This window comes from Antechinus flavipes, chromosome 2 (assembly GCF_016432865.1).
Source record: "Antechinus flavipes isolate AdamAnt ecotype Samford, QLD, Australia chromosome 2, AdamAnt_v2, whole genome shotgun sequence".
Taxonomy (NCBI): Eukaryota; Metazoa; Chordata; class Mammalia; order Dasyuromorphia; family Dasyuridae; genus Antechinus; species Antechinus flavipes.
The window spans coordinates 593,032,653-593,056,583 of NC_067399.1; the positions used below are offsets into that span (position 1 = coordinate 593,032,653).

Below are 23,931 nucleotides of genomic sequence, written 5' to 3' on the forward strand. Positions count from 1 at the left end.
GAGTTCAAATTTGGCCTGGGACACTATCTGTGTGACTCTGGGCAAGTCTCTTTACCACTGGCTTAATCCAATAGAGAAAGAAAAAACAAACCCATTCCAGAATCTCGGCCAAAAAAGCAAAACAAAACAATGGACAGTCCAGCTCAGAGAGTCATGAAGTGTTGCACACAATTAAATGACTGAACAACAACAGGAACAAGGACAGATCTTTGGAGCCATCTACTCACTCCATTCACTGCCTAAGAAGATCTTTTGTCAAATGCCTAGCAGAAATCCAAGCATACTACATCATGGCATATATATTCCCTATATCCAGCTAATAAGCCTATCCAAAAAGAAATTGAGGCTAATGTGGAATGTAAACAATGTCATCTTTTCTTTCTTCCCCATTGACCTATGGATATAACCTAAAGGCCTGTCTTTTCAGTTATCTTTTTATAATCTCTTTATTAGAAAACATATATACTTTAACAGCTTCCATGATCACTTTTATAATTCACCAATCTCTTTAAAGCCTTAAATTCTCTCCTGAGTTCTATCCCCACATCTCCCTTTAATTATATGGCAGCTATTTCATTAAATCATAGATTCAGAGCTAAAAGGTCTCCATTTTAAAGATCTGGACCAAGGCCCAGGGACATTAAGTGACTTACTCCAAGTTACATAAACACTGTCAAAGAGAGAATTTGAACACAAGAGCTTCTGACTTCATAGGGTATTACTATTTCTTCTATAAATAGCATCTCACATATTAATAACCAATAGACTGCTTGCTGCATAATCTCTTTATTCTTTGATTCAAGATTGAAAACATAATCCAAAATACCATATTTCTTGAAAATGTCTAGTTTTTAATTGATTCATTTAGTCTCCAGAAAAAAAAAAAAAACCGACTTATAATACTTATCCCATGTAAAGTGTCCAGGATTTGATTTTGTTCCTTGAACCTCTTTCAAAATAATAACAAAATATATTGTAATTTTAATATACTATTAATTTTAATCTTACTATTTTAATTTTAATATACTATTCATAATATTCTTTAAAATTATTTACTACTTAAGAAGTCACTACATAATTTTTAGATCAAATCACTTGGACCATTCAAGAGACTTATTTATAAACTAACTACTAAATGGGAAACCCGATACCTCTACAGCCTCTTTCAATTTGCTTTCTATTCTAAGATCACCTGTGAGCTTTCTAATCTTCAAATCTCATAGCTTTTTTCTCTCAAATATTTCACAATGAACCAATCCCAGACATTCTCTTCTCTCCAGATTTTCGTGATTCAAAGGAATAGTGTAAATAAAATACTTTGCAAACTTAAAATAGATTATAAATGTCAGTTATGATGGTAACACAACATTAGTGGTTCTTTTGCCTCAGTGGTCTCTCCTTTTTGTCTTCCAACAAATAGAATAAATCTAAAGCATTGCCCTTAAGTCACTTTCAACTGCCTGGAAATTAAATCTATTCATTAAAATTTCAATGACAACTACTAGACACCTCTAGACAACTTCCCAGTCTTCTAAATTATCTTCCAAAGTTGCTGAATTGCATTTCCAAATGCCTAAATTCTACAAGGAAGTCACAGGTATACTTAAAAAAGTAAATTTATCCCAAAGCACACTAAAATCTCACCTTCAAATTTCCATATTTTATACTCCTTATCACATAGTTTAAAAGATAAGGAGATTATCCCCTTTCATTCAATATTTAATTGGTTTTTCAAGTCCTAGTTCCCAGTCTTTATCACATCACCTACACTACAGTAGTAGCCTCCTAATTAGTAATCCAGCCCAGGCTCTTTCTTTAATTCACCCTCTACATTCAATTGTCAACAACAATTTTCCCAAAGTGTAGTTGACCAAGCCACCTCTCCTCCTCACCAAATTCACCAGCATCCTGCTTTTTCTTAGATCAAATATAAACTCATATTTGGCACTTAAAGCTTTTCATAACTTGACTCCATCATGCCTCTCTAGTCTTGTTAAGTCTCACCCCCTCCATACTCCAATCTAAGTCTACTTAAAGTCTTTTTAATCCAGAACATTTCTATACTTCTGTACTAGCTGTAGATCCCCATACTTTTCTTTATTCCGACATTTTGAAATGCATAATTTCCTTCAAGATTCCGCTCAAGAGCTATTGTCTTGGTTTACACTCCACCCCCAAAATTACCCTGCTTAAGTGTAAGCATTCGGGTCTCCCTTCTCATCCCAGAAGGCAAGATCCTTGAGGGCAAAAGCTATCTCACTTCTGATTAGGATCCCAGCACCTAACAAAATAGTAAGTGCTAATAAGTGCTCGATTGATTCTTCTTCCACAAATCTGACATCCTTCTTATTCTTTCCATTACCACTACCATGACCCAAGTTCTAACCCTATCTATCTCTTAGGAGGATCATTCCCTTCCATGTTTCCGGAATCTTTTGATCTTTTTCCATTCTGATTTACCCCATAATCCTATTTATATTACACATCCCTCTCAGATTAATTTTCTAATGCATAGATATTATCAAATCACTCCACTGTTCAATGTCTTTCTCTTACTTCCTAAGTAAAGTTCAAACATTTTAGTCTGGAATTCAAGGCTCTTCACAATCTGGCTTCAATCTATCTCTTCTTTTCATTTTACTTTTAGGCATATAACACTGCAGTCAAAAATGAATCAATGTTTCAAAAACACAAACCCTTTTTCCTTTTCATGCTTTTACTATCGACTTTCCTTTTGTGTAGGAAAGGCTCTCCCCCTTCAATGCATAGTGAAATTTCATGTAGCTCAAATATTACCAACTTGGTCCAAGAAATTTTTCTTAATTTTCCTCTTCCATCAATCCATAGTAATGGTATCTTCCTCCTCAAATATTTATACTACTACATTTTTTTAAGCAATTGCCATATTCTCTTTGTACTATATAATTATTATGCATCTTTTAATGTCCCTACTAGATTCTAAACTCCTTAAAATGAGGAACCAAATCTCAGACTCTCTTAATGTAGAATACGGGGTTTTGCACATAGTATTCAATGTGTGAATTGAAATTTTTGAAATGGACTTGAATCACTATTAGTGGGGGAGGAGCAATAATTAAAGGAATAAAATGAAAGGAATAAGGTGTATTTATAATCCTTAGGAAGATAAAGAAAGGAGTTAAGAGATGTTGGAATCAAATAGATCCCCAAAATGGTCTGGCAATTGTCCAAAGTCAGCAGGAGGGTTAGGTGGCAACATATAATTTAGGTTTGGCACATTTTTAGGTCACATATTCAGAATTTGGAAAATGTCTATACACCCCCAAATTAATAATAAACACAATTTTGAAAAATGAGATTAAAAAAATCTGACTTTGCTGACTTGAGATAATTTTTGTATCTAGGAAAAATGTTATAGAATATTTAAAACCTTCAACATATATAATCTTATAATTCCATTATCTTCCATTTCAGTTCCGTTTTATGACACAGTACTACAGGACCAATTCACACTTCAAAATTATTTCAATGGAGTGGGAAGTGGTTTCGCTCTTACTGGAGCTCATCAGCTGTAGGTAACTGGTCAGTGAGGTTTATGTGTTTATTAAAATTATTTCAAAACACCCTTCGTAGCGCCCCCCAAATAAAATAATTGTTTCATAGTGACTTTTTTGCCCGGTAATTTCACTTAAGACCTAAACAAATCTCACTTCTAATAAAGTGTTAAACGAGTGAACAAGTATTTCTTTAATAAGTTTTTTTTTAATCTACAATTTTTTAAAATAAGAATCTTGATCTTAAGAAATTAGAAAAAGTAAAGCACATTCTAACCTGGGAATTGATAATACTGAACACTATCACAAGAAATATGATACCCCAACTATAGGAACCAGAAATACATTTTCAAGGTAAACCTCCTGCTATTATACATTTTTATCATTATTCCTTTAAACTAATCCTATATGGTTGGCTGCTAAACACTAAAATGTCAAATTTACAGTATTTTATTTGAAGGCAATCTGATTTACCTTTTCCTGAAACTACATTATAAATGAACGATTGTGTCAACTTAATATTTGTCTTTTACAAGGAAAACCAATGATAACACTTTCCTAAAATCATTCTCCAAAAGGAGATCACTCCCTCCAATTCTCCTCAAAAGGTAAGGCAGAAAAAGGTTGATATGTAATTCTTTCTTGCTCTTCATCTATTATTCCACCAATGTCAAATGTTTCTCATTTTTAAATTCTGAATAGTCACTTATACTATCTCCTCCTCCAATCTGGTTACTATCTTCTACCATACTCCATTGTTTATCATCACTACTCTGCTTTAACCAAACACTACCAAGCCATACCACCTCAATAAGAGCTATCCTAATTCCAAGACATCAAATACTAAAAATTGCCCATTTTGACTAAATCCTTTCATTTCTCCCCATCTCCCTGTTGTAGAATTTGCTCATCAATCTTAATGTGACTTTCAGTCCCCTTGAACCTCTGCCTATTTTCTCAGTTCATTAGTTGTTTCTGGCTTCAGTCTTCTGCCTATACTCTCTCTCTTTTTTATATATAGCTTTTTATTTACAGCATGAGTAAATTTTTTTTTTCAGCATTGACAACTGTCAAACCTTTTGTTCGAATTTTTCCCCTCCTTCCCCCAACCCCCTCTCCCAGAGGGCAGGTAGACCAATACAAGTTAAATATGTTAAAGTATATGTTAAACACAATATATGTATACATATTCATACAGTTATTTTGCTGCACAAGAAGAATCGGATTTTGAAATAATGTACAATTAACCTATGAAGGAAATCAAAAATGCAAGTGGACAAAAACAGAGGGATTAGAAATGCTATGTAGTGGTTCACACTCATTTCCCAGAGTTTTTTCCGTTCTATTCATTATTGAACAAATGGAACTGATTTGGTTCATCTTATTGTTGAAGAGGCCACATCCATCAGAAATGATCATCATATGTTTTTCAAGTATATAATGATCTCCTGGCCCTGCTCATTTCACTCATCATCAGTTCATGTAAGTCTCTCCAAGACTTTCTGAAATCCTCCTGCTGGTCATTTCTTACAGAACAGTAACATTCCATAACATTCATATACCACAATTTATTCAGCCATTCTCCAGTTGATGGGCATCCACTCAGTTTTCAGTTTTTCTTCTGCCTACACTCTTGCTAATAACTAGAATTTTTCATCCCATTATAACTATATCTTAACAATTTTTGATCCTAGATAAATCTCATTCACTTCTTTTCTTCTCTATAACCAGATTGGATGGGGGAAAAAAAACACCCGATCAAATTTTCCATATCACTATTTGATGCTCTCTGTTAAAAAGCACTTAAAAGCCCAAGGAGAATAATCATTTTTGTTTCTCTTTAATTCAGTCTCTGTAAGGGTGGGTGCTTCTTTCTTAAGCAAGCCCCTTCATTTTCTAAGAAACCACCTAATTTTTTCTTCCTCTCCCCTTCAAAATAAAAATGTTTTTGAAGTAAAACGTAAAATCAACTAATACAAAGAAAAGATTGTGAAATAACGTAACTTGCAATCTAGTAGCAGAGAAAGCATAAAAAAAAGAGTTCTCATTTTCACTCTTAATCCTATCTGCTCCCATTCCCCTCTAAATCATCAATTCATAGATATTTTTACTTCCATATTGTATGTTTTCCATTTCCTTCTCTAACTCCTTCTTTTGAATACATAATATATTCAGCTCTCCTATACTTTAAAAGCAAAACAAAAACAAACTTTAAAAATAAAAAACAAAACCAAATATCTCTTTCCTTTAGTAGGCAAAATCCTCAAAAATACTGCCTTATACATCATTGTCCCTAAGTAACACATAACTCATTTACCCCAATACTCTTGAAATCTCTTGTGTCCTTATCATTTTACTGAAATTTTGCTAAGGACAGCAAATTCACATTAAAATGGCAAATATAACAGCTTTTTTTTTCTTTAAACTATTAGGTTTAACTACTATTAGCAGTATTTTAATACGGGCAAGGTGTCCTTTGTTATTCTCTCTTCCCTTGACTTCTGCAATTTATTATTCTCTTCTTGACTCTATGAAAACATCTCCTCCTTTATTGGCCTTTTTTGTTCCTCCTAGCTTATTAATGTTGGTGATCCAAAGTTCCTTCATGTACTTCCTTTTTTCTTCAGTCAGATTCATGATTTCATAGGTGTAGAGAGATCCTAGTTAAAGAACTATCAAACAATGCAGATCAGTAATTATTCTAAAATTTAGTTTTAGAAAGTCATCTGGGCAACAGGAAAGTTAAGTGTCATGCCCAACATACGAGCACGTCCCAGGTAAAATCTGAACCCAAGTTTTCCTCAGAGCAATTTTCTATTCACTATGCTATACTAGCTATCAAACTTGACATTTCTAAAAAATCATTTTTTGCTTGCAACCCTGAGCTTTACTAAACTCCCTATTTTTATTAATAAGGCAAGTACTCTTCCAATTTGGCTCAAAACCTCCCTCAGTGTTTCCTTAATTTCTTAATCTAATTGGGTGATTAACTCAGGTGATTTCATTATTATGTTCAGTTGTTTCAGGTACCACCAACTCTTCATTTCCTCAATTGAGGCAAAGACCCTAGGGTGATTTGCTATTTCCTGTCAGATGAGGAAACTGAGGCAGAGTTAAGTGATTTGTCAAGGGTCATGCAGGTAGGAAGTATCAGAGATCACATTTGAACTCTGGAAAATGAGTATTCTTATTCCCAGAATAGGGCTTTCTTTCTCTGTATTTCAGCGTCGAGCTAACTGATCTGTGCCTTACAATTTCCATTTTTATTTACCCTCCCTCACTGTTACTACCCAACTCTAGTCCTAATTAATCTCTTTTCTATATTGTTAGAATTCATCTCTTTTCTTTTCTTTTCCTTCCTTTCTTTCTCCCTCTCTTTCTTCCTCTCCCCTTCAAAATAAAAATGTTTTTGAAGTAAAACGTAAAATCAACTAATACAAAGAAAAGATTGTGAAATAACGTAACTTGCAATCTAGTAGCAGAGAAAGCATAAAAAAAAGAGTTCTCATTTTCACTCTTAATCCTATCTGCTCCCATTCCCCTCTAAATCATCAATTCATAGATATTTTTACTTCCATATTGTATGTTTTCCATTTCCTTCTCTAACTCCTTCTTTTGAATACATAATATATTCAGCTCTCCTATACTTTAAAAGCAAAACAAAAACAAACTTTAAAAATAAAAAACAAAACCAAATATCTCTTTCCTTTAGTAGGCAAAATCCTCAAAAATACTGCCTTATACATCATTGTCCCTAAGTAACACATAACTCATTTACCCCAATACTCTTGAAATCTCTTGTGTCCTTATCATTTTACTGAAATTTTGCTAAGGACAGCAAATTCACATTAAAATGGCAAATATAACAGCTTTTTTTTCTTTAAACTATTAGGTTTAACTACTATTAGCAGTATTTTAATACGGGCAAGGTGTCCTTTGTTATTCTCTCTTCCCTTGACTTCTGCAATTTATTATTCTCTTCTTGACTCTATGAAAACATCTCCTCCTTTATTGGCCTTTTTTGTTCCTCCTAGCTTATTAATGTTGGTGATCCAAAGTTCCTTCATGTACTTCCTTTTTTCTTCAGTCAGATTCATGATTTCATAGGTGTAGAGAGATCCTAGTTAAAGAACTATCAAACAATGCAGATCAGTAATTATTCTAAAATTTAGTTTTAGAAAGTCATCTGGGCAACAGGAAAGTTAAGTGTCATGCCCAACATACGAGCACGTCCCAGGTAAAATCTGAACCCAAGTTTTCCTCAGAGCAATTTTCTATTCACTATGCTATACTAGCTATCAAACTTGACATTTCTAAAAAATCATTTTTTGCTTGCAACCCTGAGCTTTACTAAACTCCCTATTTTTATTAATAAGGCAAGTACTCTTCCAATTTGGCTCAAAACCTCCCTCAGTGTTTCCTTAATTTCTTAATCTAATTGGGTGATTAACTCAGGTGATTTCATTATTATGTTCAGTTGTTTCAGGTACCACCAACTCTTCATTTCCTCAATTGAGGCAAAGACCCTAGGGTGATTTGCTATTTCCTGTCAGATGAGGAAACTGAGGCAGAGTTAAGTGATTTGTCAAGGGTCATGCAGGTAGGAAGTATCAGAGATCACATTTGAACTCTGGAAAATGAGTATTCTTATTCCCAGAATAGGGCTTTCTTTCTCTGTATTTCAGCGTCGAGCTAACTGATCTGTGCCTTACAATTTCCATTTTTATTTACCCTCCCTCACTGTTACTACCCAACTCTAGTCCTAATTAATCTCTTTTCTATATTGTTAGAATTCATCTCTTTTCTTTTCTTTTCCTTCCTTTCTTTCTCCCTCTCTTTCTTCCTTTCCTCTGTCTCCCTTCCTTCCTTCCTTTTTTTCCTTCTTTCCTGAGGCAACTGGGATTAAGTAACTTAACCAGGGTCACATAGCTATTAAGTATTGTGTCTGAGGCCAGATTTGAACTCGGGTCTTCCTAACTTTAGGATTGGTGCTCTATCCACTGCACCACCTAGCTGCTCCCTTCTTTCTTTTCTTTTCAATCCAATCCACACCCGACTGCCAGGTTAACCATCCTGAAAAGCCTTAGTTTAATCTCCAGCCCCCCCTCATGTCTGACTCTTCATTACCCAACTTGGGGTTAAGTGACTTCCCTTAGGTGACACACCTTGTGCCTAAGGCCACATTTGAACTTATGAAGTCTTCCTGACTAAAGCATCTCTTCATTATGTGATAACATTTACCTTACTCAAAAAAAACTTTTAAATTATCACTCAAGTTATGATAATTCAGTTTTCAAAGTTTTGTTTTGTTTTGTTTTTTTTTATTAGGTCTAGGGGTTCTTAACTTGGGATCCATTCCACTGTGAATTTGGATGGGGAAAAATTATTTTCAGACACCTCTCACTGAAATTTAGCATTTCCTTCAATTAAGTAAACCTAGAGGACAAAAATAACAACAACAACAAAAAAACCTATTGAATATTTTTCAACTCATGTTTCAGAATCCCAACTTGTGCATTTATAATTACTAGGTTCAATTCAGGAAGTGTCTCAAAACAAAAGAAAAACAAACAACAAATTCTGGTTTGTACTTAAACCTTATAATTAACAAAGTTTCTTAGATTGTCTGTATGACATTTATATATATATATATATATATATATATATATATATATATATATATATATATATAATATATATATATATATATATATATATATATATATATATATATATAAACAAACTCAAAATGGGAACACGAGTATAGAAAGATCGAAACAGGTGGACAGATATTAAAGTCAACTAAGGGCTGGACATTATGTTAAACATTTTGTGAAAGATTCCTCGTTATAGGAGAGGGGAGAATAAAATTAGTGGTCAATCAATCCACAATATAACTATATTTTAGGAATTTTTTTAAGTTTGTAAATTATTCAGGAATTTCCTCTACCCCCTTTGTTAGTAAGTGATAAAATTTGTTGGGGAAAAAAATCAATTTACAGCTAGAGAACATAGGTTCAAGTCCTTTTGTCAAGATTCTAAGCATGTCATTTAATTTCTTAGGCCCCCAAGCATCTCCCTAAGATAGAATGTAGGATTTTTTGTTTGTTTGTTTTGTTTTTTACTGGAATGTGTCCCTGTGGCAGTTTGGTGAAGCTTATGAACCCTTTCTCAGAATAAAATCTGAGATAAAACTATTTGCAATGTGTATCCCTGAGACAACACTTTTTAGAATGTGAACAGGCTGTAAATGGAAGGGAAACTAATTGTTTCATCCATAAAAAGAGGGTACAACTTATTTGCTGATGCTTAAGTATGCTATTGTCTTTTCGGAGCATTTAAAGGAGAGATGGTTTCTATAGACTGATCTAAGGAGAATAACTTGTTCTGTAATTCCCTAAGACACCTGCTCATTGGAGTTATTAGCACACACACCCTCATTTACTTACTCATGCATTTTACTTATTCCTCTAATAATATAGCATAAACTCACCAGGGGCAGGGACTTACTCAAATTTAACTAACACACTGAATGACAAATAACAGGAATTTATTAGACATATTTGTATGGATTTATATTATATGTATCACTATCTCCCAAAATGTGAATAATTAAAGTAAGATAACATAACAAGAATAGTAAGCCAATTTCATTTATGAGGAATTCAGGAATCAGGCTGCAGCTTATTATTTTTTAACTTTATGCTACAAACATGTAAATAGAAAGAATTGATGAAATCTGACAGATCACAGAATAGATCCTGTTCCCTTCTTCTCTTACCTCCCTAAATGAAAAAAAAATGGAAGAAAGAAAAATTGAATAGGCTAAAGATGTTCACTGTAATAAAATGTCCTTAGATCAATTAGAAAATATTTGTACATTAGGAGAAATTCTTCAAGGGAAAACAGATGTTTTTTAACATTTACAAAGCTGCTTTATCCTACCGCAGAATCACTTAAAAAGTACTATAGGACAGTATATAGCACTTCATGTTGTGAGCATAAATATTATAGAACTGCAGCTGTTTAATATTTTATTCTAAAATATCATTATTTTCATAGCATTCATTTTAAATCAATGATTACATCCCATCTCATTCTATAGTTATTTGCATATGCTTTTCTCCCCTAACAAACTGAAAAATTGAGGGAGATCCTATGTGTACATTTCTCAATCTGTAATTTCTCATTGCTCCTTGACAAGTCAAAAACTTGGAGAGGTGCTTTTAAAAGATTAAAAAAAAAGGTTTCTAAACCACACTGGAGCCATTCTTATGATTCACCAACAATAAAAAAAAAAAATGGCAAATAGGATTGTGGGTCTGCCCATTAATTATATAAAAATGACTAATACTAAATCAAAGCTTTCCCTAAAATCCAACTGTAGTTACTTAGAGATGGCACTTTAAAAATGATGCCGTCAAGAGAATTAAATTTTACATATACCTATCTAGTGTAACATGGAATTCAACTCAATTTTCATTCTTCTAGATACGTTAATCCAATCCATGTGACTATTCTCAGAAAAGCAAATCATGACAAACTGGTATTCCTAATATGTTTAGTATTTACAATCAGTTAAGGCAAGTACAAAGAAAGTCATAAAAAGTAACTCAAAGAATATACTATATACATTACACTACTGGGAAAAAGAAGGCTGCACAGTTCAGTCTCAAAGTGTTTTTTTTTTTTTTTTTTTTTTAGCATTAATTTTTCCTAAAGAAAAAGTAACTTAAAATATTAAGCAAGACATATCCAGGTAGTAGGCATGACACAGGACATACCTGAGTGTTTACGACTAGACAGCATAATTTCATAAAACCAAAAGCTCTCCCTACTGAGTAATGAATTAACTTCTACCTGAATGGCTACCAAAACACCACTTAAGTAAAAACTGGCTTATTGGCTTCCTCCAAATCCACCCAATCTGAATAGGGAAGAGGTGGAGACAGCAGGGCTGAAAGCGCAGAGGCGTTTATACATGCTAACAAAAAAGTATTATGTCAATCAATACACAGGACATAAAACAAAAATGCCAAATAATCTATCAAATCGATGCAGAAGAACAGGCCGTTTTTTTTTTTTTTTTTTTACGACGGCAAGCTTTCTTTGTGCAACTTACTTTGGTATTTACGGTGCCCCCACTTTTTTAATTGTCCCACCTCGCTCACAGTTCACCGAACAGTCACGAGCTCGTTAAATCTCTCCGCCGCCCTCGGATTCTGAAAAGCACCAGCGACCCGCAGGCTACAGGCACCCCCTTTGTCCCTAATCCGGGGGAAGCGCTTCCTTAGCTACAGACGCCGCCACAACCAAAAGGCGCGAGCAGAGTCAAAGCCACAGCAGAAAACGGAAAATATAGTTTATGAAGCAAAGGTTTATCTCCCAGCGGCTGCCCCGGCGCAGGCAGCGCGACACCAGGGCTCCCCCACACCCTCCCCCCCCCCCCCCCCCCCCGCCCGTTCCTGTCCTCTCTCCGCTTCGCCAGCCTGCAAGCTCAGTTTGTTTCCGATTAGATCTGACCTCCCCCTCCCCGCCTTCCCCGAGGGGTCTGGACAAGGGGGAAGAGAGGACAAGGAGAGCTGAGTCTCGGGTTTACAACTTTACCGACATTCCCGTCCTCCCTTCCCCCCCTTCTTTCCACCCGGAGACACAAAACCAAGCGCTTGCTCCGCCATCAGGGCCTCAGAACCTCCGCGTCGCACCCGCTCCGAACTTGGCCCAGGACGTGAGGAGGCGCAGGGCCTGGACCCGCACCCTCCAGAGGGAATCTCAGCCCAAGGACTCCTGTTCCTAGCCCGAGCTTGGCACCCCTCAGGGAACTCCCCTCCTACTTTCCCCAAGCCTCCGAGACTCTTACCCGGCTGCGAGGAAATCGACTAAGTTGTCAGCCTCTTCATAGCGAGGTCTGGGAGGCCAAGGGAGCAGAGGGGCAGTGAAGACCAGGGAGGGAGGGGGTGCGGTGAGGAAGGCCAGAAACGTTACTCTTCACCCGCCCTAGGTTTCCAAACCTCAGCGGAGCTGACACATCAACAAAGATGGCGGCGACGCTAGACGCCGCGGAACCGGCCACTAGCTCCAGCTGGGAGGGAGGGGCGGGGCTTCCAGATCAGCCAATCAGCCTGGCGTTAGCGCCGTGACGAAAGAGCTCACCTTGAGCCACCGTGCAACCTGTCTGCAGTAGGCAGGGATTAGACGAGGCTCCTCCTCTCTCCCCTCCACACCTGGTTGACCCGGCTACGAGTTTAGCCTAGTTTTTGCTAGATGTTAGATTATCTAAATTTGGGTTACTGGGGGCAATGTTATTCCTACCTCTCCTCTCCCCTTTTAGCCTCTGGAAAAACTCAAGCAAATCACCTTGGGATTTTATCTTCTCCCCACCCAGATATACACTTTATCTTTGTGTGGGGCTTCAAGAAATAAAAAAGAATCACAAACCAAAGCCCTCCCACTCTATCTCAAGGGGTGGAGCCTTTTTATCTGTCAGCCTCTTTAATTGGACTCGAAATAGAATGGCCAAATTAGATGCTCTTGGATGTGTGGCAATTCTGTGAACAACTGGGCCAAAGGTGTTATGGCAATTTAAAAAGACCTTTTGGTTTAGGGTGGTGACGGTATATGACTCATTAATTGCATCTCAGAATATGAATGAAGGTTTAACTTAGAAAAATGTCAGTCTAAAAGTTTTAAATGGTAAAAAAAATGCTAAACATGTATTGTGAAATTTCCTATCACAGTTGCAACAATATTTGAAATAGAAAAACAAAGTTGACAGCAACGTGCTTCATTTACTTCTAAAATCTAAAGATAATTTTAAAAAAACTTTTTTTTCTTTTGAAACAGAACAAAAGGATGTTCTTGGTTTCAAAAAACAAGTAGATGAATAATTTGGGAAATATGAGAAAGCATTGTTTGGACTACAGTCTATTGGAATCCCACCAAAGACAGTTTTCAGCTATTACTTTACTAGCATCAGTCCAAATCCCCTCAGACTCAGTTTCCTCATTTATAAAATTATACCTGAAGCAAATGGGATACAACGAGAAACTTACTGGATTAGAAGACAAAGTTAGAATTTGACTTAAGTTTTACTACTTAGTACCTTTGTGACTATGGGTAAGGAATTGCTAAGCAGTTCAAAAATAGTGAAGTTAATAAAAAAACTTTTTAAAAAATGACTAGTTGGAAAACATTTTTTAAAAAAATAACGGAATTTTAAGTATACAATTCATATATAAAGACTTAGAAAAGATTTTTTTTGTAATGTTTTCAAATCAAAAGACACCGCAGAGAAACTTCTGTACACACACTCCACAGCCCCAAGGTTTACCAAGTTGAGGATCACGTAGAGGAATTACTTTCCCTCTTCTTAAAAGTAATTCTGAGGCACATGCGCAGCAGCTCCTCGTGGATTTGGCACGTGCAGCCGTCTAACACCCAAGTGTGCACGTGCTGCCCCCTACCATCCTTGCCAGCACGTGCCCTTGGGCTGCGCAGGCGCGACGAATCCCGAGGGAGTTGGGGGGGGTGGCCTATTGTGTAGTGGTGGTGATTCGTATCCGTTTGAAGCCGCCGCAGTGCTTGGAGAGGAGTCGTTGGGGCACCAGGAGGCCTGGGGGGCACTGTGACCGGCTCCTAAACCCGTTTCCAGGTAAGGGAAACTGATGAAGGAGGCCAGGAGAGGCTGGGGCCGGCCGGGCTGGGGAAGAAAGAGTCGGGGAGGAGGGGCCGAGTCCAAGCACATAGGTGGGGAAGCAGGGCCTGGCTCCAAAGCGGGGGACCTGGAAGCCCGGGGACCTAGCCGGAGGAGGCTGAGGTTGGAAGAGGCAGGGGAAGAAAATAAGGAACTGGTGAAGGGGAGGCCTTGACGCCCCTTGTAAAAGACGGTTTGGGATAGATTCCTTGGCAACGGGGGAGGGGGAGCTACGTGGAGAAAGGGGGGCTGGAGACCCCCATGGCATGCACACATCCCTGTTTCCTTAGCATTTTCTTCCCCTCCCATCCCCTAGCCATTCTGCAAAGATAAATGATTTGTTTATTCAATTTGAACAAAATTAAGTAAGTCGCAAAACTCAGCTACTTTACTCCCAGAGGGAAAAAAAAAAAGACAACAACAATTCATCTGAAGACCGATAATTATACACTAGCACCACTGTAACTGTAATTCATTTAGGATGAGTATGGAGGATCAGCTTGGGGAGACACACGACAACAGGCCTGGAATTTATATTTGTTGCAATACAGACCATTATTTGCCTTGTTTAGTTGAAAGTTTATCTTTTAAAGGCTTCTAGTAGATGTTTAATTTTTTTTTTCTAAAATAACCAGGATTGTTAGTATCCCCATTAAATTTTAAGGGGGGAGAGGTTCTCTTTGTAAATGATACGCTTTTTACAGACAGTCAAAAAGCAGTACGTATTGGGGGATGGGAAGAGGACCCAAATATAAGTAAGGAGAGTTGGTTCCCATTCCCAACTAGCTTTCCAGTAACCTGTGACCTTTGACAAGTTGCTTAACTACCTGACCCTGAGGAGCTTGAACTAGATCAAATTTGGGATGGTTTGGGGCTCTTAATTCGTCTTGAAAGAGGGCATGGTACAGTAAAAAGCTTACTAAATTAGAAGTGAAAGCAGTTGTTTGAATTCTACTATATTGGTGTGACTTGGACATGTCACTCTGTTTGGGTCTTGGTTCCTTGTGTATATAAGTGAAAAGGACAAATCAAATGGGGGTTTGAGGTCCCGTGCAACTTAAAATGGGGAGGAAGGAAGAAAAGGGGAAGCAGAGATATAACAAATTTTGGTACCTTGAGAAAGCAGGGGGAAAAAATGGGCTGTCAAATCAACTTCCTAATTGATAAAGCAAAAATAATAAAAGATTAGACAAATTGGGCAAGATTGTAGAAGAGTGTATTTGGAGAGAGGACTGAGAGAGAAGACCTTATCATCCAGTAGTAAAAAGTTTGAGAACTGAGAGGTCCCCTAGAGAACTCTCTCACAAAAAAAAAAAAAAAGTTAAGCAAAACTGTCCAAAATATTAATCAAGTCCCTTATTAAAACTGCATTATATGTTCTTTATTTGAAAAGCCTCTCTAGGGTGTAGGGTGTGTTCATGGAAGATTAACAGGGCTGCACCTGGAGACACTGACAAGGGATCTCCCCAGCATGGCATGTCTGTAGCTCTGTAAGTGTAGAACTGCAGTAGCTCAAAAGAACTTTAAGATACATTTAGAGACATAACCACTCCAGATGTTCATAAGTACTATTTGTTCCTAGTCTTCTGAACTCTTATTGGTCTGATCAGCCGGTCGGATACACTGTATCTTGACTCCAAAGTAGAGCTGTCATTTTGATTTTGTTGGAGAATGAAGGGCAACAACCAAAACAGTTACCCCTTTCTGCAAAGAAGGGAGATGAATCCTCCTATCTCTACTTTGGGACCAAACAGTTAATTATATCACAGCATTTGGAATGAATTTGTTATTGTTGTTGGATATTGTTTCCCTAGCTTTATTTCATTTAGTCTACAAGCATCTATTTAGTGTCTACTATGTGCCAGGTGTTATGCTAAAAAGAAACATATACGGCTTCTCCATAGTCATAAACGACTCTTGATTAGTTCAGTTAACAAACCTGTCATGTGCCTACTGGGTGCCAGGTACTAGAGATACAAAAACAAAAATTAAACGGCTCCTCACTTTCAAGGAGCTTGCCATTCTTTTGGAGGTAACAGCATGTACATAAATATAGACAGAATATGTGTAAGATAGATGCAAGGTGACTTGGTCAGAGAGTGCATTTGGAACTGGGGATCAGAAAAATTTATAGGTAGTTTATCCTGATATGTTTTTAACATAGTTATTGGCATGTTGTCTACCCAATTGAGCAATGAGCTTCTTGAGATCAGATCCTTTTTTTTTGTATCTGCAGAATTTAGCACAGTACCGGGCAGGATGGTTCTTAGTACTAGCTGAGCAGCTGAGCTGAATCTTGAAGGAAATAAGGAATTCTAAGAGCTAGAGGGGAACACAAACACTGTACTAATGCAGGATAGCCAAAATTCAAAAAGTATAAACTTGGGAGATCGTATCTTGCATAAAGAACTGTAAAAAGACTGATTTGGTTGGACTGTTGAGTCCAAGCAATGCTGCCAGCTTTTTGCATAATAAAGTGTTAATTGTAAATAATTTTATGTATATAGGAATTTTTTTTAAATCACTTGACTTCCTTTGAAGTATATATTTCACAGCTGGATAACTGAATTAAAGAACATGAACATTGTAGATCTTTTTTAGTATAGTAGCAAATTTCTTTGTAGAATGGTTGGACCAATTCATAGTTCTATTAGTATACCTATATCTCTACATGCCTGACTCCAATGAATGAGCATTTATTTAGCTAAGCATTTATTAAGCTCTTACTATGTGCCTAGCACTATGTTAAGTGCTTGCTTGGAAATGCAAGGAGAGGCAGAAACTGCTCCTATACTCAAGGAGCTCACATTCCAGTAGGAAAAATAATATGCAAACAACTATGAACAAATTAAATAATATATGCAGGGCAAGTTGGAAAAAAATTCAGAGGGAAGGCAATGACATTGAGGGAACAGGGAAAGGCTTCTTCGCAGAATGTGGAATTTTAACTGAAACTTGAAGGAAACCAGGGAAACTAGGAAGTAGAGATGAATAGGGAAAGGATACCAAACCAGTGAGATAGCCAGTAGAAGATGCATGGAGCTAGGAGCGATGGAGTATCATATGCCAAAAACCAGCAAGGAGGCCAATGTCAGAAGTATTGAAGAATACCTGGAGAAGGGGAAAAATATGAAAAGAAAGGTAGAAAAGGATTATATTCTGTAGGGCTTTGAAAGACAAACAGGATTTTTATATTTGATTCTAAAGATAATGGAGATCTGCTAGAATTTATTAAAAAGGGAAAAGAAAATGACTTGGTCAGACAAACTTTAGGAAGATGACTCTTGACAGTTGAGTGGAGGGAGACTTGAAGCAGGGACATCAGGCAAAAGATCATAGCAGGAACCCAGATTTGAAGTGATGAGAACCTGTACCAAAGCATTGTCAATGTTAAAAGAATATATGGGGGATGTCAGGAAAGTAGAATACACAGGATTTGACCACATATTAGATGTGGTGGGTAAGAGTGATTGAGAAGTGGAAGGTGACACCTAAGTGACTAAGAGACTAGAGATGTCCTCAATAAGGAAATTAGGAAGGAGAGTTTTTGGAGCAAGATGTAGTCATTTCATGTTTTATTGTATCTTAAATGCCAGCCAGTTTGAAATTATCTAATAGGGAAACTTGAGAAACTGAGGTCAGAGTCAGATAAACTCAGACTTCTCTCCCATAGTCTATGAGAATTGATTAGGTCAGGCCAAATGTTATAGAAGGAAAAGAAAAGTGGGTTCAGAGCAGAGCCTCGGGGACACCATTGCTTATGGAGGACATCCAGAGTTTGGGTCACAGCTTGGATGAAAACTCAGCAAACAAGACTGAGAAGGAACAGTGAAGCAGATAAGAGGAAAACAGAACTGGAAGAGAATATTGTCTCGAAAACCTAGAGAAGAGAATATTTAAAAAGAGTGTTAAAAGCTTTAGAAAAGTCAAAAAGAATGAAGTTTAGATTTGGCCATGAAAACATCATTTGTGATTTTGGAGATTTCAGGTAGAGTTGAAGGATGAAGTCTGAAGGTAGACTACACAGGATTAAGAAAAGAGTAAGAGAAAAGAAATGGTAGGCACCAATGGTAGATGATTCCCCCCCCCCCCCCTTCCAGGCAATTGGGAACAAGTGACTTGGCCAGGGTCACAGAGTTAGGAAGTAGTAAGTCTGAAGCCACATTTGAACTCAGGTCCTCCTGACTTGAGGGCTGGTGCTCTATCCACTGTGCCACCTAGCTGCCCTGGTAGATGATTTTCTTAAGATTGTTAGCTACAAAAGGAGGGAGGGAGGGAAGGAAGGAGGGAGGGAGGGAGGGAGGGAGAGAGAGAGAGAGAGAGAGAGAGAGAGAGAGAGAGAGAGAGAGAGAAAGAGAGAATATGAATATCAGGGATGGACTATCAAGGGAAAGTTTGAGGATGAGGGAAAGAGATATAGATGTATAGGAGCAAAGAAGCCATTGGTAGAAAGAAATTGACTGAGAAAGTGGGGATGAAAAAGGAGCCAGTGAACTTAAAAAAAAAGAAAAAGAAAAAAGAAAGGGATGGAATGTAGCATTTAAGTATGTAAAGAGAGTTAGCCTTGGCAAGAAGGGCCACTTTCGTGTGAGTCAAGGGATGGATGAGATTGTGGAGAAGGCATCTGAGCGATGTGGGATGAGAAGGAAGGTACATAAGGGAGTTCTCTGCAAAAGACATTTTTTTCCCCAGGGGAGGAAGCATGGGAGCAATAGAAAGTTTTAGGAGGGGTGAAAAGACTTGTAAAAGTCTGTGTTGTAGAACACAAAACAAAAATTGATTGTTTTTCCTTTGAGTCTCAAGATGGGGTTTTTTGGCAATGATACTGGAGTGATTTGGTGGATTAAGGTAAAAGCTAACTGACTTACTCTAGGTCTTGCAGCTAGTAGGTATTTGAGGCTGTTTTTGAACTCTGGTCTACCTGACTGCAGGCCCAGAGGTGTAAGATTATTATCTTGTCTCAGTAACTTTTAGCCTCTTTCAGCAACACATGAAAAGGAATGAAGATAATAAATAGTTGAGAAATCCAAAGCTGGGGAAAAATCAGTGATAGAGAAAGACTCTTGAGTGAAGAGGGTAGAGTTAAATTGATTTAGTTCACCATGGGGTCAGGGTGAAGAAGGTAGTAAGGTAAAGAGAAGGTAAAGGATGAGCTTGAGAAAGAACTGAGGGAGGATAGTTAAAAGGTCACAAATGAGTCTAAAATTAGGGTCAAGGGTTCGAGGTGAAGGAAAGGTGAAATAACCACATACTGATCAGATAAAAGAATTTCAGAGTTCAAGAATATGGACTCTTGAGTGATGGCAAGATCAAAATAATGACCATCTCTGTGTATAGCTTTAGTAGGGTGGAGGAGTAGGAAGGTCATGGGCAAAGAATAGGGTTTAGGAACTGAGAAGTTAGAATGTTTAAGGGCATTATCAACATATGTGTTGAAGGACTCTAGAATAAGGCTAAAAATTGGAGATGAGAGAATGACTGAGATAAGGACTAAACTCATGTCCTAGAAATGTATAGAAACCATTACTAGCATCTTGATTGGGTAATTAGTATGGATTAAGTGAACCTCAGTCAGAAACATTTATCTGGTGCTTACTATGTATGAGACCCTATAATTAGTGCTGCTGTTGTTCATTCTTCAAGAGGACCATGACTTCAGGAAGGGGATGCATGCCATGACATGTAAATGAATTGAATTTAAGGCAAAGTCACCTGCCTCACTATCCCCTCCAGATCATCTGGCGACCAGATAGAGATCAAGATGACTAGACATGGCCCTGGATACAATATGAGACCTTGGCCTATTTAAATTATATTCTTTAACAGATATGAGTTTGATTGAGGCAGCCACCCAGTCAATGATTAAGACTGAGTAATAAATGAGATAGAACATGGCCTCCTTTATCTAGTCAAGAAAAAAAAAATTCAGCCTGGAACTAAATACTAGGGAGACAAAGAACCTATTGGGAGAGATAACATGTAAACATATGAGACATACAGAGATACATATACATATCTGTATACATGTACATATGCATATTTTTCTGTATATGTGTGTGTGTGTGTGTACATATACACACAAAGACATTACAAGGTAATTTGGAAATAATATAGGCACTAAAATTAAAAGGTGTTGAAAGAAAGAGGGGCTACTTACTGATGGAGGCAGAGATAGCTTGAAAGTACCCGTGGTAAGCAGAAAATATTCTGACTCCCTGACCTCATCCCCAAGCAAAGTTGGGTCATAAGTGAAAATGCAACCAATTCTGGAAAGGGTGGCTAGGCACATTGTGTCATCAGAATGGGGCCAGGTTTCAGTGACTGCAAGAAGATGGAAAGAATGAGAAAGGAAGATTTAAAATAAAAGCAACTTTGTAACTCATGGAACCAGGTATTCCAGCGAACACTGTGAAAAGGGTTGGATAGACCTGGTGGTGAGGGGGACAGGAAAGGAAAATGGGGCATTTGATAATGGAGAATGGGGTTTGGATAGTGATACCTAGATATCATTTATTAGGAAGACAGGGTATGATGGGGGTGGAGAGGAATAAGTTTTCTTGGCTAATGTTCATTGCAGAAGACACTGTAGCAGAAGAGGGTGAACTTTTTGCAAAAAAAAACCAGGCTGGGCCTTGTTGAGATAAAGAAGTTTCAGACAGGGACTCACTAATCATTGAGTAGAGTTGGGATAGCATGGAGGATAGAGGAGTAAAAGTGGGTGGTCGGGGCTACAAGGGTCACTGGGTCCTACAGGAAAATGTTGAGTAGGAACAGTTTGTAAACTCTGCAGACAGCCCAGTTGATTTTCTTCATGGAGTTTTAAGTTTGTTTTAAAAAGATGTTTTCTATTTCTCATTCATGATTGTAACCATGTTTTTGTAACTGCTTGTCAATCTTATACATATAAGATGTTATCTTTGAGTTACATAATTTTTTTTGGTAATTTGGAACTATTTTCTGTATGATTTTTGTTTAATGATTTGTCGTTCTTTTAAGAATTGTTCCTATCATTTTGACCACTTATCAATTGGGGAATGACTTATAGGTTTTTTTGTGTTTCTCATATTTCTTGGGTATTAGAATTCTCATTTTTATTTACTGCTTATTACAGAAATTGAGTATTAAAAAAATTCCCTTCAATGATTAGTTCTATTAGTCTACATGCATTAATTTTGCTTCTGCAAAAATCATTATTCAAAAGCATAAAATTTTATGTAATTAAAATGATCTATTTAATAATTTAGCTTCTGGCTCTTACTTGGTTAAGAATTCTCCCCAGGTATACTTATGAAAGATACTTGATAAGATAATTTTTGATTTTGATTTAATGTAAAAGATATGTGTCCATTTTGAGCTTTTTGTGGCATATAATATACAAAGTTGGAATGAGTCTAATTTTTTAATCTACTTTTCTAGAGTTTCCAGAAACTTATCAAAATAGGGATTTATTTTCTGGTAATTTTCCACTTTTGACTAATAGTTCTTGGATTGATTGTACTATGTTGTTAATTCTATGCTGCTGAAGAAGTAAAAATCCTGCTAAGTGATACATGTAAAAAATTTTTAAAATAATCTAAAACCATTATTTTAGATATTTGCAGCCTCAAAATTTTGGTGTCCTTGATGAGGTTCAGCTCCCCTTCATTCCTGGTCAGGAAGCCAAATGATGAGGTTTGTTGCAGGACAGGAACCCCCTTCTGGCGGCACAGGTCCTTCGTAAATGAATTTACAAACCTGAAAAGTTAAACTGGCAAAAGAGGTTTATTATTAGAACTGAGAAGTCAGATTTTGCTAGGAGGCTGACTTCTTTAGTGTCAGGATAGCAGAGAAATCCTTTAGCAGAGAAAGTGAATAGGGTCCTGTTAGGGAAATAGGTGAGAGAGATAAAGAGGGAGTAATGCTGAAAAGAGAATGTCATTTCATCGTGCAGAGGGTTACAGCTGTGCCAAGGGGAGAGAGAGGTTCCTTGGCATGGCATGTATAGGTCCTCTGCAAGAGGATTGGGTTGAAGGAAGTTTGTTATATGGGCACCTCTTGGTGTAAGGGCTGGGAGCAATTTGAGCTAAAATCAAAATAGAGAATCTTGGAATTAAATGAGTGTTCCTGGACTTATTTCCAACTCAGTAGAGTTGAATAGATATCGATCCTGGACTCAGCTAGTCCCACATAGATAACAGAATGAAACCATTTTATCTTGATTTCCTGGGGCTGGTCTCTCAAGGAAGAGCTTCTCTGAGGTAGTTCCCAAGCTTTCCTCCCAAAGTCCAAGCCAGAGAGTGAGAAAAAGTTTCAAGCCTCCCCTGGTCATACTTAGATAAATTTTGGGGCCCTGAATTGTCCACTGTAGTTAAACCTTTGGAGAAAATACTGAAGCGGCAGCCACATGACATTAACAATATGATTAGATGCCATAAACCCTAAGCTTTTTCACTTTGATTGCAATGTCTAGGGCCCAGTCAGTCCAGCTCTTCTCTCCATTCTGCCTAGCTCCCCTCCCCCCCATCTGTTTCAGAGATACTATTAAAGTGGTTTATTTATCTCCCTTTTGTAATTAGGAGTATTCTACCATTTCACATCTTGTTGATTTTAGTGGGTGTTATTTAATTTATAAAGAATTATAACTCAGTAACACAAATTTTCCCCTTTTAATAAATTGATCCTCACTATAAGGATCAACATACTTAAAAAACAGGCATTTAAAAGAGAATTGTGTTTGAACATTGGCTGAATAAAACTGTAGCATTATTTCTGTGACCTTGGGGGGAAAAATGCAATCTAGTGTGTCTTTATTTTACAGGGTTTTTGAAGATTTCAGACTTTTTTTGGTTCCCTGATGTTCTACAAAGGAGAAAACTCCTACCCCTGGCAATATCATTATCCTTTGTTCCATCACAGCTATTCTCATTACTTTTCAGCAGTAATTGTTTGAAGCAGCAGGCCTGACAGCTCATTTTCACTTCCCTTCTATTCAACAAGTACTTGTTAAGGACCTACTGTGTGCCAGATACTATGCTAGAAATTGGGGAGAAGATAAAAAGAGCACTCCCTTTTCTCAAGGAGCTGGGGAAACATGGGCACAGTTTAGTAGAAGCAAAATATATCCCAATGAGGTTTGTTTTTGTTTATTGGTTGGTTTGGTTTGGTTTGGTTTGGTTTTGGAGGGGGAAAGGGGCAGAGGCAGAGTGGTGCAAGAGGTAGTCCTTGAGCTTGAGCCTTTAATGGAACTTTGAAATTCAAGAACCTTCTAAGGTTCCAGGGATAAAGAGATACAGTGAAGCTAGTTGGCCTGGGGGATAATGTGCTGGCCACGAAGTCAGGAAAATCAAATCTGGCCTCAGGCACTTTGCCTAGGGTTAGTTTTCCAGGGTGATTTTAAGGATAAAAGGAGATAATATTTGGAAAATGCTTTGCAAACAGTAATTACTATTATTGCCTATGCAGAGACTGAAGGGCAAGAGATGAAATGTCTTACTTGGCTGACTTCAGTTTCAGTCTCTAAAACAGGATAGTGTGATCCTGAAAAGCACTTTGTCAATGTTGGGAGTTCCCTGACCCAATGAAATTACGTCTGGAAACCTGCCCCTTCCCCCCTTCTTAAAAAAAAATAGCTCACCATTTAATACTGCCAATATAACCTAATTGAATTGAGGTGCTTCTGTTTTCCTTTTTTACAGCTTTGTGGAACTTCATGGTAGGTTCTTTGCA

At 37.3% G+C, this 23,931-nt stretch overlaps 2 protein-coding genes across 2 annotated transcripts in view; one reads left to right on the plus strand and one right to left on the minus strand.

Moving 5' to 3' along the window:
* The window catches only part of CCDC186 (coiled-coil domain containing 186), a 64,778-nt gene extending 52,185 nt beyond the window's left edge, over nt 1-12,593 (minus strand). The window contains exon 1 of the mRNA XM_051981474.1: nt 12,394-12,593. The gene's annotated coding sequence lies outside the window, so the exon portion shown is untranslated. The remainder of the gene's footprint in view (nt 1-12,393) is intronic.
* A 4,684-nt stretch (nt 12,594-17,277) lies between these two features.
* The window catches only part of TDRD1 (tudor domain containing 1), a 63,967-nt gene continuing 57,313 nt past the window's right edge, over nt 17,278-23,931 (plus strand). Inside the window, exon 1 of the mRNA XM_051973815.1 lies at nt 17,278-17,323. Within this exon, the coding sequence (XP_051829775.1) occupies nt 17,278-17,323 (46 nt within the window). The remainder of the gene's footprint in view (nt 17,324-23,931) is intronic.